This window comes from Plectropomus leopardus, chromosome 11 (assembly GCF_008729295.1).
Source record: "Plectropomus leopardus isolate mb chromosome 11, YSFRI_Pleo_2.0, whole genome shotgun sequence".
In the NCBI taxonomy this organism is placed as follows: Eukaryota; Metazoa; Chordata; class Actinopteri; order Perciformes; family Serranidae; genus Plectropomus; species Plectropomus leopardus.
In genome coordinates, this window is record NC_056473.1 from 11,615,396 (window position 1) to 11,631,494 (window position 16,099).

At 40.4% G+C, this 16,099-nt stretch overlaps 1 protein-coding gene across 2 annotated transcripts in view; it reads left to right on the forward strand.

The window, feature by feature from the left end:
* The first annotated feature begins 9,849 nt into the window (after positions 1-9,849).
* The window catches only part of wnt7bb (wingless-type MMTV integration site family, member 7Bb), a 38,132-nt gene continuing 31,882 nt past the window's right edge, over positions 9,850-16,099 (forward strand). Inside the window, exon 1 of one of the 2 annotated variants that reach the window (XM_042496284.1) lies at positions 9,850-10,392. In XM_042496284.1, the coding sequence (XP_042352218.1) occupies positions 10,322-10,392 (71 nt within the window). In that variant the 5' untranslated portion in view covers positions 9,850-10,321. Of the gene's footprint in view, positions 10,393-12,538; positions 12,973-16,099 lie in introns of those variants that run through there. The other variant, XM_042496283.1, reaches the window with a different exon arrangement.

Consider the following 16,099-nt stretch of genomic DNA (forward strand, 5'->3'; position numbering starts at 1 on the left):
ACTTAATGCTTAAACTGGACAAAACGTCAGTCTGGAGGCAGAACAGTGGACTTGTCCAATGTGTCATATGAGCACTTTTTTGATTTTTCTTGATCTTTTAACCCGGGGGCTCTGCATTACTGTATTTTGCTTGATGATGTAATAACAGACAAAGACTAGGATGGCCATTAACATTTAAAGAAAATACTTCACCCCACAAAATGACAATTTTTTAATGTTAAAGTCATGAAGAAAACTTGTTTTCTTTCCTTGCAAAACACAACACTAATATCTCACAACAACGCAAACACACTACAGATGGAGGCAGCAGTAAACCAGCAGCTCCCATGTTTAGCGAGGTGTTTTTATTAATGTAGTCTTCCACTGAAGAGAGCATATGTTGTGATTTTTTAGTACCTTGTCAGAGAGTACTGAGCATATGACTGGATAAACGAGACCTGGATTGTACTGTACCAGTTATGTGAGAGTTTGCAAATGGATGTTAACATATAGTTTTGTTTTGGTTAAATGTACCCCTCTTTTACTTCAATTCATCAGGAATTTTCTAGAATTCTGGACTCTCCATTCACCTGAGGCATGCAAGAATTTTTTTTTTTCTTCACAAATGTAAAATAGCATAGGGTGAGTAATTGATAAACCAACAATTATTTGGAGGCTGAAATATTCCTTTAAGTTAATTGACGGAGGCCTGTGAGATGAGGAAAAAAGGCCTTTATCATGATAAAATTTGGCAAATATCAACAGTGGTTTCTGTCTTTCTTCTTTTGCTACTCAACCATTTGAATAAATGGTAAAGATACCACATCGCTTAAAGGTAAATGTATTTTTATAATTGACAAGACAGTTCCTTCTTGACCCAGAAAGTAGTACGACAAAAAATGGTCACTCAAGGTTCACTTACCGCTATGATTAATAACCTGTGAACTTTAACTGAAACCATTGTACAAATGTTACTTTAATGTCTGCTGCACATTCTCTACATACTACTACATCAAACACAAAAGCAGCCTAGTTTATGGCGGAGAGTTGCAAATGCTGTGCTTTCCACAGCAATTACAGCCATGACTCACGTCACAGACAACACTTACCAGTTTCTTCAAGAGCTTTCAACTGCATCACATGGCCATCCTTTGTGGCTGGATAGTCGATCACATGATTTCAGGGATTCCAACTCTGTCACATATGACCTGTGAACACACAAGTTATTTTCAAATAATGATTGTCACTGAACAGTGCTTTATTGCAATACAAAAATAAGATGTACAGAAGAATAATCTTTAGCTGTATTGTGTAATTGGTGAACGTTACAACAGAATAACAAAATGCACATGCTATTTCATGTGTTTTAAACCTGCAGATATAACCATTGTGTAACATGAGATCTTGGCATGTGGCATGATGTGATTTGAAGGATGATGGTTGAGCTAATTGCTCCCATATATCAACAGCAAATCTAGCTTGAATATCATTTCACGATAGGCCTCCTGAAAAAGGCAGCACTGTAAGGAAACATTTTTGTGCCATTTCTTTATACCGCAGTCTATCAGGCCGGTATTATTAGGCCTCACTATACAGCTGCCAAGCCATCAGTGAGCAGGAGTGAACGCCACAGATGGCCTTTACATATTACATACCCAGCGTTTGATGTCAGGATGGTATATGAAAAGACACATTGACAGTGCCAAAACAGGAAAACCACGTTCTTATATCCAAACATATCAGGCCATTGGTATAGAAACCTCAATCTGCCAAACGCAATGCTGAAGATAAACAGCATGGATGGATTGAGGGGAATGGCATAGGCAGAAACAGATCGGATTGAAAATAGCCAAATACTTAAAAAAAAAAAGAAAAAAGAATTTTTGACATTTAGCTGATGCACTCATCCAGAGTGATTTATGTTGGGTTCTTCAGCAGAATAATGAAATTCTGAGAAAATTAAAAGCAAGCAATAGTAGAGCCTGCTCTTTCTGAATTTGATCTGACTTAAAAAAAAAAATAATAATAGCACATGTAATGTATGATTTGATTTAAGACAATAAATGATATTGCTCTTTTGAAAATGCCTTTTGTTCATTTTGTTAAGATGGTCTGGAGTTCATTGTTTGTTTGCGGTTTTCATTAACCTCTCTATGACTGAGCAGAGTGAAAGCAAGGATGGTCTTTCACTGGCTTTGTGAACTCGGTGTACCAGCTTCTTCCCAGCGGCAGGCATGTCTTTGTGACTGCCATTGTTAAGAAAATGAAATATTGCACGACTAATATCTCTGTGACCCTGACTGGAATGCCAAATTATCAAATGCCAGGGGAGAAAACGGGCAAAATGTATCAGGTGCATTTCTGAGATTCTAGTTGATTTCTCAATGAACTCGGCCCCGGTTTTCTAAGCACGACCTAAGGCCAAGCCTTCCTGGTTTGTGTGCGTCTTCACAAAAGCAAGCCTGAGAGTGTGCTTGAATGGCAAGGGGACGGAAACGAACGCTGTTTGAGCTAGGTGCTGTGCAAACATAGACAGTGCATGGGTCATTGTGTGAGACAGAGTGGAGAACGAACGACCCACTCGCACCGCAAACACTCCCAGCTGTTCAGAGGGAGGTTTACATGTATGTGTGTGCGCGTGTGCACGTGTCTGTGCACTTGTGCCCGTCCATAGCTGCGGTCAGATACAAATATGGAGCCACACCTTATGTCAATGCTCTCTGTTTAACTTTCACAGGTATGTAAACTCCAACGCCAAAGCATGCATTTGATGTATCCGCAAAGTTTACCCACAAGGGGAGGAAAGTTAATACCTAATTCAGTTTTGCAATGTTATCTCATCCATATTCCTGCCTATTGAGGCAAAACATGCTCCGAACATTCACTAATAGCTCTCAGCCAATGAGACCAATATGCGCTGGAATCAATGATGCAAGATGGTTATTTAAAGAACTATAGGCCATGCTGGAGTGCTAAGAGCCCTCTAAATGTCATAAAATGAACCTCAAACTTACTGTTTTATGTCATTTATGCTTTATTAATGCCCTTATTTTTCATAGTCAGGCTGCCATTTTGCAAACAAAACAGCAATTATCCCGTTGAATTGTTGCTTCTGGACATAAGGAACATGTCATGCTATCAATATTTTAGATGAAATCCCCTCCAAAGTGCCAAATTGACGAGGACTCTGTCTGTTCTCAGACCTTTTCTCATATCCTCGGGCTTATTAGAGGCCAACAGAGAGTATTGCTCGTGTTCGCTCCACTGCACACAAGGTCTGGGGCCTTTGCTACAGACACAAGCCATATGTCTGTCAGATTTTATTGTGAATGTAAATGCCTGGGTTCCATTCTGTGACCGAGGAGACCGAATGTGGTCTATGTTTTGTTTTTTTCCTCATATAACATCAGTCTTTTTTGTTGTTGTTTTTTAGAAATGAAACACATTGTTTCTGAATTTAGGGATCTCTGCCCTCAGCTTTGCCTCCCATTTTCTAACAGGTCAATCTGGGCTATAACAGCAGCATTGTTGCTTACATGCACTCCACTGTCCACCACATGTCCCTAAAACACAACACACAGACGCCTTCATTGACAGCCCATTACAACTGACAAGCCCAAATTGTGGTGAGATGGCCTCTTGTCCATCTGATTTCAACTCAAGTACCTGCATAAAACAATTTCTTCAGAGCAGTCGGACCCGTTAAATTTGTTCGGGGCCTCACTGAAGAAAAATATCCAAACTGCGCGTCCCATCTAATTTTATCTTTGAGTGACAGCAAAAATCCTGTCTTCCTGATACAGAAGCCATTTAAAATGACTTTGTCTTGTTCTATCTCTTACCTCCTACCTTAATCGCATCTGGCCATCACTGTTATGCTTTTATATTTGGTTGCACTTAGGTTGTGACATCGAGCAACCAAAACTCAATAACAGCACAACGTCTCATTCCAACGTCAATTTGATGAAAAATACTGACGACAGATGGCTTTGACATTTTGCTGGTTTTAAGTTGTGTTGTTAAGAAACCAAAATCCAACGTCTTTCAGACATCTCATGCCAATGTCATCTTGACGTGGAAAAATGATGTGGAAAAGGTAAGGTGCCCAAAACCCAAGATCTGCAGAACGCCATAATGTTAATGTCCACACAACATAAAATTCTAACACATCGTTATACATTTAAAATGTTGTCAGATACTCATTAACAGATATTCATTTCAACCAAAGTTTAATATCTGTTTGGCATAAGAGGTCAAAGTCTTTCTCATGTCATACTGACATCCAATTCCAGTTGAGATCTAAATTTAAGAAACAACTGTAATCAGAATTCTTCAGTTGGCACTCCTCCTATCATACCTGTATCTATAACTAGAATGTACTGGCAACCTACTCAAGATGGACAAGCCACAATATGAAGAATTCCAGAGTTGCAGGCACCAATCAAAATTTTAAAATCAATATGAATAATTTACATAAAATCTAAATTAATTGTCTAGGTAGTCGATATATACATGGTCTGAGAAATTTTGAACCATCATCATACAGTTAAGGAGCCTTTTAATCATTAGATTTCTTTGTTTACATTGTTCCCCATCTTTATTGTCGTTGCCATCCTGAGCTAACAACAGTGCTGCAGCTGTTTTTGGCAGTAATTTTGACTTTCTATGTCATCCTTATTTAGGATTCCTAGTGTGGGTAATCCCTTAGCTAGGTTGGTTCTGTAACTGCTAAATTTCTATTTTAAAATATAATTACATCCAGTAAATACAGTAAGGAAACATTGTTTGTACTACCAAAAATCCTAAATGTAATCCTAAACTGAGATTTTAGAATTTTAGACGAAAGGAAGTTTCTGTAATGTGACCCCTGGAGAATAAAATGGAATTAAACCAATGCTATATGATGCTATATTCGCACAGGGATTTAGAGGATGTGCGGTATCTGGCTGTGTATATTATGGTGTGTATCAACTATCTCGCATTTTACATATCAAAGTCTGGATGTGGGTACATCACTGATGATATTGTGATCTCTGGAAATAATATAACAGCTCAGCTCAATCCCCTAGACTGTGTCAACTCAGTATTCTGGTTTTTCAGTCTATTGATTCTGACACTCAGGAAGGAAAGGCTAAAAAGATTAATCAAAACATACTTTCATATATATTACATACTTAAGCATAAATTCAACAATGGATTACATATAATTGATGAATTGACGATTTGAAATGTGCAGACATATTTTAATATTTGTACTTTATTCTGCTTCTGGCTCATTAGCAAATATTGGTCAGTAAACCTAAAATGTTTGAGAGGAAGACAAAGTCAGAAAAACAAACCACCAATTATGCTTGTCTTGTGTTAGTTTGTCCTCGCAGAATTTATTCCTGCTGAACTATCACATTCAGTAATTATTAAGTGCATGTTTTATGACTTCCTTGAAACATACTGTACATAACCAAATACAGTCACACTCATATACTCATGAGCCAGGTCTAGACACATGGCACAGTAGCAACAAGTCCTAATCTCAGTCCCTCTCAGGCCTTTCCAACTTGAAACTGGACTCTTTTCTTTCCTCTAAGCCATTTCATTCATTTTACAGAGCGTGCTCTTGACTAGAGGCTACAGCTCTGGCGTGGTGTCCCAGACTGTCAGATTTGGGTAAATTGATCCTGCCTCCCTGTTCTGTCTCGCAGCCCTGGTCCGATCAGGAAAACACCCATGACAGTTTGGCCAGCGGCCTCGCTAAGAAGTGAGCCCTATTTAAAATAGCAACATTGCAAATTAGTGTTTGAAGGTTTTAACAGGAGAAAAAATGTTGCTCTCCCTTTGAGTTTCAGTTCAAACTTAATACAAGCTCCGCAAGTGGTATCGGACACTGGCGAGGCCAACCCTTAGAAAAACTGCTTTCCACTAGGAGGGCATGGCGCAGCATTCAGCCCAGGCTAATCAGCCAGTAAGAGGCACGCTGGGATATATGCACACAAATGAGCCACCAAGTATTTGATATATCAGCGAACATGGCGAGGAATTAATCAGACCACACCCTGTTTCTCTATCCACATTTGTGATTGAACAGGAGAGAGGAAAAGGTCAAACCCTTTGGTCAGGACGGAAGGACTGGTCGAGTTGGTTTAACCTCTGACCTGACAGATCTAGGAGGAGGCATCCTAAAGGTCTAAGGTCACTTTCTCTAAGCGCACCTCTGTGAGTCGTCTTCCTCTGCGGCTGCCTCCTCTCGCTGTGTCATCCCCTGTGACTAAATCCGAGCTTGGTTAATTGACGGAAGCGTTAAGATCAAGAAGAACAGAGAGTTAGAGGGAGATGGCCGATGGAGATGGAGAGGGGGGACTTTGCGAGTGTATAATAGCCGTTTCCCCCCTCTTGCCTGGGGCCCAGTGTAGATGTGGTGGACCCAGCCCCAGACGCCACTCCATGGTTTGGCACGCTCTGCATTTCAGCCCTCTCACTGTTTCCAGCTGAACCAGCTCCCATGCAAACACATGGGCAACCGGTGGGTTTTCTTATTTAGTTGTCGGTCAAGAGTACTTAATAATATTCAAAAAGACAGTGCGACATATCATCCCACGCCTGCCAAAATATGATCCCCTTCTTTTTCTTCCCAACATTTTCCCCTCTACAGTTTGGGAAGAGTGCATGCAGATGAAAAGGAACAGATACACAATGGTGCAATGTTGAAAAAAAAAAAAAAAAAAATTTGGCTGGCAGTTGTTAAAGTAATGGAGCAGACTGAGAAGAGGGTAAGTACGGAGCAAGGAGGACAGCGACCGCCTTTCAGGAGACTGTAAGAGGAAATATTTCAAATACAATGGCCTGTAATGCAGCATAAAGCACGAGCGGTGATGTGGCGTATGACTTACTCAGATTGATATGTCCTCGCTGACCCAAATGCTCTCATCCCTGCCTCAGCTTTTTGAAGTTAAATAAACAGTGTGTCACAAGATCTTCCATATACCACCCAAGTGCTACAGTGTGTGTGAGAGCCTCTGTGTGTGTCTGCAGTGCTTGTGTCTACGGCTTTGATTTGTGAGTCTGTATGCAGCATACTTACTGTTTGTGTGGACACAGAGAGAGACAGATAATGTGTGTTAGCGTGCACAGGAATGCGCGCGCCACCAACGAGCGAGCGCGGATGTGTGGGACATGTCTGTAATGACAATGGCGGGTGACAAATAACGCTGACGCACACTGTCCCCGGTCTCGATCGTGCTTTAATAAAAAAGCGTTGGCTCTTTGAACATTTTAATTAAACTAAACAGGACCATCCCCACCCAGGCCTCGACGATGAGCTATGTACATTTGAAGACAAACAAGACCATCTGTTACGGGGTAGACATCAAATACATGTCTTTTTTATGTCACCCTGGGCCCGCATGTTGACTTTCATTATTTCTAAAATCCATCTGGAATTTTGATGGGCATGTTTTGAAGGAAAAGGCCTTGAAACCACAATGCAGGGATGTCTTGAAACAAAGGTCTCTGCGGTTTTGTCTGTTTCTCGTGGTCAACAACAGCCCGGCAGTCTCCGTGCTCAGATAGCTCATGTCTGTAATTTTAGTTTATGCCATCATTATTACAACACGTTAGCCGTTTTTCATGCAGTTTCTTGGAAATATACTGAATTGATAGTTTATGTGCACTTTTAAGAAATTGAACTAAGACCATAAAATTTAGATAGAAGAGAATGGGGTTCCTTAGAGTTTTGACAAGCCAGGCAGAGCAGAAAAGTGTCCCAATGAGTTTGCTGCAGAAAAATTACATTTTTCTGATTTAAGTTGAGTCAATAAAAAGGGGTTGGATGGCCCCCATTCTTTTGTCCCATCTCAGCTCAGAGCCCACAAATTATGTAGAGGTAAAAGATTGCAAACAAACACAAACTTTTAATATCAAGCTTTTTGAGTCCCCCCCTCCCATTAGGGCCCTAGGTAACCAATCCCACTTTACCATCCATTATGACATTCTCACATTGGCTTTCCACCCCCTTATATTTATAACAATATAATAATAATATTATTATTATATAAATACTATGCATTACTGACAAGAACAAGAGCTCATGAGAAGTAAATACAAACACAAAACTTAACAATTACCAACAATAAATATAAATAAAAAACAATAAGAAAATATGCTGTGCACTTATTTCTCAAGTTCTTTTTCTCCCTTTTTCTTTGGGGTCTTGGTTTGTCAATGCATTTTTTTTCTAATTTGTCAATTTCTCACAGAGAGAATGTGCTATTTGAAAATTTCATCTTCATTTTTGTACTGCACCCTAGACGGCAAATGTCATAATCTTTTTATTGTTGTTTTTTTGAACGTGCTAGGTCTGTCAGTGGATGATGGGGTTGCCAATATCATATGAGTATATATATATATATATATATATATATATATATATATATATATATATATATATATATATATATATATAAAACCTGGTGTAAATACACCAGAAGAATATATATATATACACAGTACTGTGCAAAAATCTTGTGATGGGTTGTGAACATAATATATATATTTATTGCTTAGTCTCTTTATGAAGATACAAAGAATACAGAGAACATGTACAATGTTTTAAAACAGCAAAAAAAGTCAAAACAAAATGGCTTCTTCTGTCTGAAGTCAATATTTAGTGTGAAACATGGACTCATACAACGATAACAAAAGGTAGCTCAAACAATCAATACTGATCTTTGGACATGTCTTGAATGTTACCTGGTGTAAATACACCAGAAGATAAGTATTGTAAATCTCGTATTACCTGCCTAAGAGAGTTCAAGACATGCTAAGTCAAAATGGAGGTCGCAGTAAATATTTGCAACTTAAGCTGGATGACGTTGTTTTATTCTGAAATATTTGATTTTTTTTAAATACTATATACTGGTTGTATTTTAGTAAAGAGACTACTGAGAAATAAATATGGTCATTATAACCTTGCTAAATTAAAATAAAGTTCAAAGTGGCTTAAGACTTTTGCACAGTACTGTATATGTGTGTGTGTGTGTGTGTGTGTGTGTGTGTGTGTGTGTGTATATCTTCAACTGTTCTTGCAGCAAATGGGTGATTTATATTCAGTGTTAGGATTAAACAAAAAATTCCTAATTCCATTTTAACACCGAGTTCTGAAACTGCCTCTTACTTTAGTTTCACCATAACACCCATGAACCCATTAATCTATTTTCTTCATTCAGACTAAAAATTTGACCTACGCGGCAGAGCGCTCATTTCATTCTGGATTATGAGGACTGCCATGTAGGCACCCCACTGCAGGAGGTTTTCACTGTATGTTTAACCATAACAGTCCAACAGTGTCTTGTTGCCACCAGAGGGAGTCTTCTTAGTCAAATAAAAGCTCCCAAAGGAGTTGACTGTGTACTCTGAACATCTGCTCAAAATTCACATCATTCTGACTCAAGCCCAACTACTGGGAATATTGCTGTTTTGTTTATATTGTTTTGTTCATGCATTGCACTGTTAATCAAACTGACTGACAGAACCTCACTGAAACATATTTATCATGACGCCAGTTAATTATTATTAGTCATTATTAGTCATGCAATAGTACTTTTTATCCATGCAGCTGGAAAGCCATTCCTCGTCTGTTTGACTTTATGGGGCTTACTGTTGTGGTGGAGTCCATCCGCGGAGCCCGCACTGGTGGGGCAATGCCTAGTGTTGCCTAGCCTGGGCCACAGGCCTATAAAAAGGCCATTTCACTTCGGTCCTTTTAGTTTTCTGTACAACAACTACACGTGTTGAGCTCAGACTGGAAGCCCGTCCCATTCCCTGCATATCCATGCTGGAGGAGGAGGAGGCGTGTAGCCCTTTTGTTACCTGTATTAGAGTACCTGGCTGTTGCAAGTTAGTAATGTGGACTGAGTTTAAGATGTCTTCTGAGAATAGAAACAGCGAGCCATGTACAAAAGCAAAATCCACAGGGTTGGCAGTAAGTGCATCTAGTTTTTCTACCTGCACGGCGCAGCAAATGGGAATCGTTAATTAGGCTCTACCGTGAAAGTAAGGACGAATAGGAGGCACTTCCTCCAAGAACTCATTCACCTTTTCAAGTCCGACCCTCTCTCAAGTTTCATTTTGGAGTTGTTAGCCACCTTTCAGGTCGTCATCAGCATCTCACCTGTACTGCTGGACCATGGATTTCACACGGTCGAAGATTTCAAAGGCGCTACAGCTTCACGTCGCGGAAAATAGGCGGTATACGTGCATCTGGAAGGGTTAGGAAACCTGCCAATGTGAACGGAAAAGCGTGACCACTTGATGTTACAGTGCATGGCCTCTGGACAAAGTGGCAACGATCATGCACAAACCCCTCCGAAAGCGGAGTCTCTACGTGTTCCTGTGTTTTGGCATCATATACCTCAGGCTTGGGTGAGTTTTCATTACCTGTGGTTACCTGCGTAGACTGATTTCTTCACATGCGCAAACGTGAATATCAACTTGCGACACACTGACTATTAAACTCTTTACAGGAAAGCGTCGGCTGCCCTCTGACCTTAAAAAAATGTGTTTTCAGCAGGCGTGTTTAAGAAAAAAAATCTTTTAATCATTATATCCAAACGCCTGCACCTGGGGAATGTGTCGTGCGTAAAAGTGGCAGATCAAGTCCCATGCCAACAGACAATGCGATCGATTCACAGTTTAGTTCACCTCGTGAGACTCCTGCTCCTTTTGTCGCACAAGATAATTTGAGCCGCTGTCATTGCTCCAGATCCAGCTCACTCCTGCATACCTTCATTAATAGCGGCGGACTGAGTTGTATTTCCACATTCCATTGGCCAGACGGAGTTTTTACCTGTTTTGCAATACCTCACCTTGATGCATAAACACAGAAGGACTTCTGTTTCTACTGTGCTGCACTAAATACGGCAGCGCCTCTCAAGCATGAGCATATTAGGACCCCCAGGTAGTCACACATTAGAATCAGGACGAATTATGTCTCATGTGGCACTTATTTTTGTATTTCTGTCAGCTGTGCACGCACGGGGCGGTTATTGTTTTTCTTCTTATTACACACTGAAATAACAACACTTTTTCTTCACTAAAACTTATGACTTAACTTATAATAAGCCCCAGAAGTCTAAAATTAAACAGGTAAGCATGCAATAATGCATACATTGGATATGCAGTTGAGGTAAAGCCACAAAATCAATATAAGGGACTGTTCTTTATTTTTTCAGGGGTGAGGGGGTAGTTCAAAACGGTGCATGCAGTTCAAGTATTTTTTAAGTACCGGGAGGGATTTCTTTTTTTTAATTTGCCACTTAAGGTGAAAAATTGATAAAAGAACACCAAAGTGCACCCCATCCATCCTGATAAAATACAGTCCCTAACAACAACACAACATTTTATGCGCCACTATATTTAATTTCATGAGTCAATTGCGCTTAATTATAATTTATTAACTAAAATGCAAGCTGCCACATATGATAAAAAAAGACTAAAGCACCTGTACTGATTTCATCGTGTTTTCGGAGATTCCTGCAGCCACAATGAACTAAACAAAAAAAAAAGTGAGCCCTCCCTGTGAGAACCTCATGTGGAGTGAAGCGTGTAAATGACTTCAAGTTCCACAGATGCTCATATCACATGACAGTAGCTCCACTATATGGGGGGAAAGTCACCCATCTCTGTGTTTACTGAGCCCGAGCAGTTAGCTCATTCCTTAAATCCTTTTTTACTCCGGTTAAATCTTTCATGGTACCCTCTTCATTTACAATAGCCGGAGTCTGCAGGTGTTGAGTGAGAGTCGCGACGCTGAGGCGATAAAAGCCTCTCAACTCACTCCAAATCTCCACAAGGATTTTATTTCTCTGCTCAGATTCAAACAAGAAACCTTTTTTGAAGAAATACCTTCACCTTTAGGAACCTTAAAGTCTGTGGATTTTAATATTAAAATAACTGCAGAAAAAAATATTTTTGAATATTATAGGCCATCCCATGCGAGCGCAGCAGACTGAGCCGAATATTATAGACGCCTATAGGAATATTATAGAGCTACCACAGGAAATAACAAGGTCCCTGAAACTCATATCTGAGTACCACAAATATGTTTTATGTTATATTTCTAAGGAAATATTATAGGAAAAGTTGTTACAAGAAGACATAATGCAGTATAGGTCCTAAGAAGATTTTAGGAATGTCATAAGAGGTGAGGAAATGTCTTTTCAGCAGGATAATGTCGCTTTATTCTCACCCTCACATAGACACCCATACAGAAATATTATGGGGATAATATCTGTCATATTATGGGGACTTTGTTGCGTTAATGTGACACCAACTTGTTGATCCAGAATGACATCCTGCCACATAAATGTACTGATTTTTTGGAGCTGTGATGCGAGGCTCAAGCAGCCAGCGTCTATGTTTGTTTATTTTTGGCTGGATGGTGGGGTGTGGTGGTGGTGGTGGTGGTGGTGGTGGAGGTGGGGGTGTGATGATGAATGAAACCTCCTGCACGTCCAACGGGGATCGGATCAGTGTCACCCTATTGTCCCGTTGTGGCAAAGTGGGCGGATAGCAGTGTCTCTCCCTGCCCAATGGCAGGCACGACTCTCATGAGAGTGGAGAGAGGCACTTTTCTGCCATGCAAAATCCCTAAAACCATCATCATTCCGGCTCGGGAACCCACAGTACTGTGTAACAGCCTCCGCCGCTGAGAGATGACAGAGCCAATCTCAGCGCACACACGGCCCTGGGAGCTTGGAGCTGCGTAGAGCCACCGCACCAAAGACAAGGAGACGCACAGCACCTCTTTTTTTGATTTTATGCGAAAGGGACTTAAAAACCGGGAATTAAGGGAGTTTTTTTTTCATCCTGTCCGCGTCGTCTCACTCAATCCGAACGTGGCCATTTGCTCAATGTCATCATGATCATCTTCTCGTCGCGCAGTGTACTGCTGTCAGTCTATTATCCACAGATCTTCCTGATCCTGACGAGTGGCAGCTACCTGTAAGTTTGAACCAATTAACGGGGTCCTTAATTAACTTGAGAGAGCGCGCGCGCTCATACTCAGCAACACAAAGACGCACGGGTTTGGTATAGCTCCCGTGCAGCTTATATATGCTTTTTATCCATCACCAAACGCCGGTTTGGAGATGCATTTCTTCAGTTCTTCGCGCTCACAGAGTGAAGATTCATTTTTAACTTGTGTATATTGTGTCATCAGACTGTAACGGCGCAGGGAGCAGGCGTAGCTAAAGTGCAACTTGAACAGTAAATGTGACTTAATTCTGGGATATTTTCACACACTTCCTAATGTTATACAGGCGTAAATTCTCATAGTGATTTATTCATCTGTGGAAACATAGCCGGGAAAATGATCCACGTGGGAATAAACTAATTAAACCTGAACGCGCTAATGTGCCGTGTGCATGCGGATGAACATGTCTCGTGTTGTGAGTAGGCAGTCATAATTTGTATACTGCAAATATTTAGCTTGGTCAGAAAATATTTGGGTAACGGCTACATGGATTCATTTTGGCCACAGAGTGGCAGAGATGTTCAAGACAATTGGATGCGGAGATTCTGTCTTTTTCTCCCCCTGTGAGGAGAATTTCACACAATATGGGCACTTTTTACGCATGCGAGCACCGTTAACCTGTCAGAGCGTGTGAAAGATCATCTCTGTGCATTACCTCATCGCTGGTTAATTCTCAGTATTTCGATGTTATCGTTGTGAAGCCACATCTGAGAATATCTGCCTGCAACATGCACGTGATTGACACTATAATGCGCTGCGGCTTTGAATTAAACGAGACTTGCAGGAGAACACTGGCTTTCTTAAAGCTTCCAAAATAATTACTCAGCCATGCGCCCTCGCTCCTTCCTCTGCTGCCCGGAGACCCCAAACCTGATGCTGAAATAGATGTGGTTTTTGGTTTTCTGTTAAAAGTGGGCTACACTGCTAAGTATAGTAATGGCTTGCACATTAAAACTAACATACCATTGTTTGTTTGGATTGTTTAAGTATGTTTTCTATTGAGGATTGACCACAACATATGTCTGGGGGAGAATATTTCTATATGGAGTCAGAGTAATGCAGTGCACCTTCCTCAGAGCTGCACAACAAATGATTTGGCCTGTTAAACTGTAAAAATTGTAGAGCTGTGGGTGGCAGATGAGCCGTCAGCGAAAGGATCTGAGCATGTAGAGCTTTTGGGCTATAGCACACCTCAAACTCCAATATCAGGAATTTCTCACCTGATGTTCCAGTGGCAATAATCTGACCATTTTCACCCTGTTGTGTTAATGTAACACTGGCCTAACCAGTGTGCGTCTGTGGGCATAGTTTAAAAAAGCCATAAAAACGTATTTTCTTAAGCTCTTATATTTGTAAACAAGGGTATAGATTTCAATTCAACACCGGTGGGGCTTGGGGTCTTCCACCAGAACATTTTGATCATTTAACACTCAATCTCCTGCATTCTGGTGATTTTTGTCCCCCAATTTGTGCCTTTTCTGCATCAATTCACAGTGTAAATGTCTTCTTTCTATTTTGGCCATAGTGTTATATGCAGGGGTGTGAGTTTTGTTCCAAGACCAGGGGGGCACATACGAAAGAGAGGGTTGAGGGTTGTCTACCAGAAAATTTTGAGCATCAAACACTAATATTCCTGCATTCTAGTGGATTTTTCTGCACCAATTATTCCTTTTTGCAATCAGTTTATGGTGGAAATGTCAAAGTCCTCTGCTACTTTCATGTTTTTTGAGGGGGGAATATCCACAAATATTGAGGGGAATGTGTCCCACCTATGTCACTCCCAAATGTTACACCTATGTTTGTAAATGAGCAACAAAAGAGGGAAAATGATACACAGCACTAAAATAAAAGTTTAATCCCTTCCCCTCGAAAACGAAGCATTTATTCACTTGACTTAGTTGAGTTGTTTCTCAGGCATTTTTGTGTGCGTACTCCTTGGTAGAAGATGCAAGCGTGGTAGCTTAATAGTGTGTCAGTTAGGTTCAGAGTATTTCATGTGATGAAGTAGGTGGCTAAAAGCACGCTGTATGCTGTGACGTAGAGGCCAAACTACCCTGTGATGGAATCTTTAAGCTCCTCATCACTGACACTGGTACCGGTTTGATTTTTTCGGTCATGTTTTTTCCAAAGAAATTAATTTATTGTCAGGTTAGACTGGCAGAGGTCTCTGTTTCTCCTGCATTTAATGATGGATGTTTAGTGTGATGTGTTTTTCTTTGAGTACCATCACACATTTTGTGATTAAATGTAACACAGACAAAATTATTAAGGATGAAGATGTGTCGCATGTGTCAGAGCCCTTGTGCAAAGCCAGTTTATTGACGTTCGATCAGTCCAACAGCAGAATTTGACAGAATATACCGTATAACCACAGGCATAGATTATTTTGTTTGTTCCTTTGTATTTTGTTTTTTTTTTTTTTGAAGGGGTGGGGTGGGGGGACGGGTATTTATCACCCACAATAAAAACATGAGAGTTGTAGAGGGCTGTTATTTTCACAAAATTAAACACGTTAAGACATTTCCACAATAAATTGATGCAAAAAGGGACAAATTAGTGTAGAAAAAAATCACCAGAATGCAGGAAATTAAGTGTTTGACACTCAAAACTTTCTGGAGGAGGACCCCCAAAACCACTCATTTTATGTGTCCCCCACCAATAAAAACATGAAAGTAGCAGAGGACTTTTATTTTGACAAAATTAAAAAACATTTCCAGCATGAAATGATGCAGAAATGGCCTAAGTTGGTGCAGAAAAATTTACAAGAAGGCATGAAATTAAGTGTTTGATGCTCAAAATATTCTGAATGAGGACCCCCAAAACCACCCATTCTTTCAAACTTGAAATTAAACTTAAATGACCACTAATGTGGCCAACAAATTTCAGAGGTTTACTTAAAAAATCATACCACCTGTTGCTTAGTAGTTAACAAAAACTTGTCTGTGTCAAAACTGCATTCACGGCGCCAGTGATTAATCAAACACTGCACGCTTTGCATCAGCGTACACATTGGATCAGTACCTGATACAAGAGTTTCTGCTGGTGGTCTATCTGATGGTGGATCTGTGACCGTGGGTGAGCTGTCCCCAAGCTGCT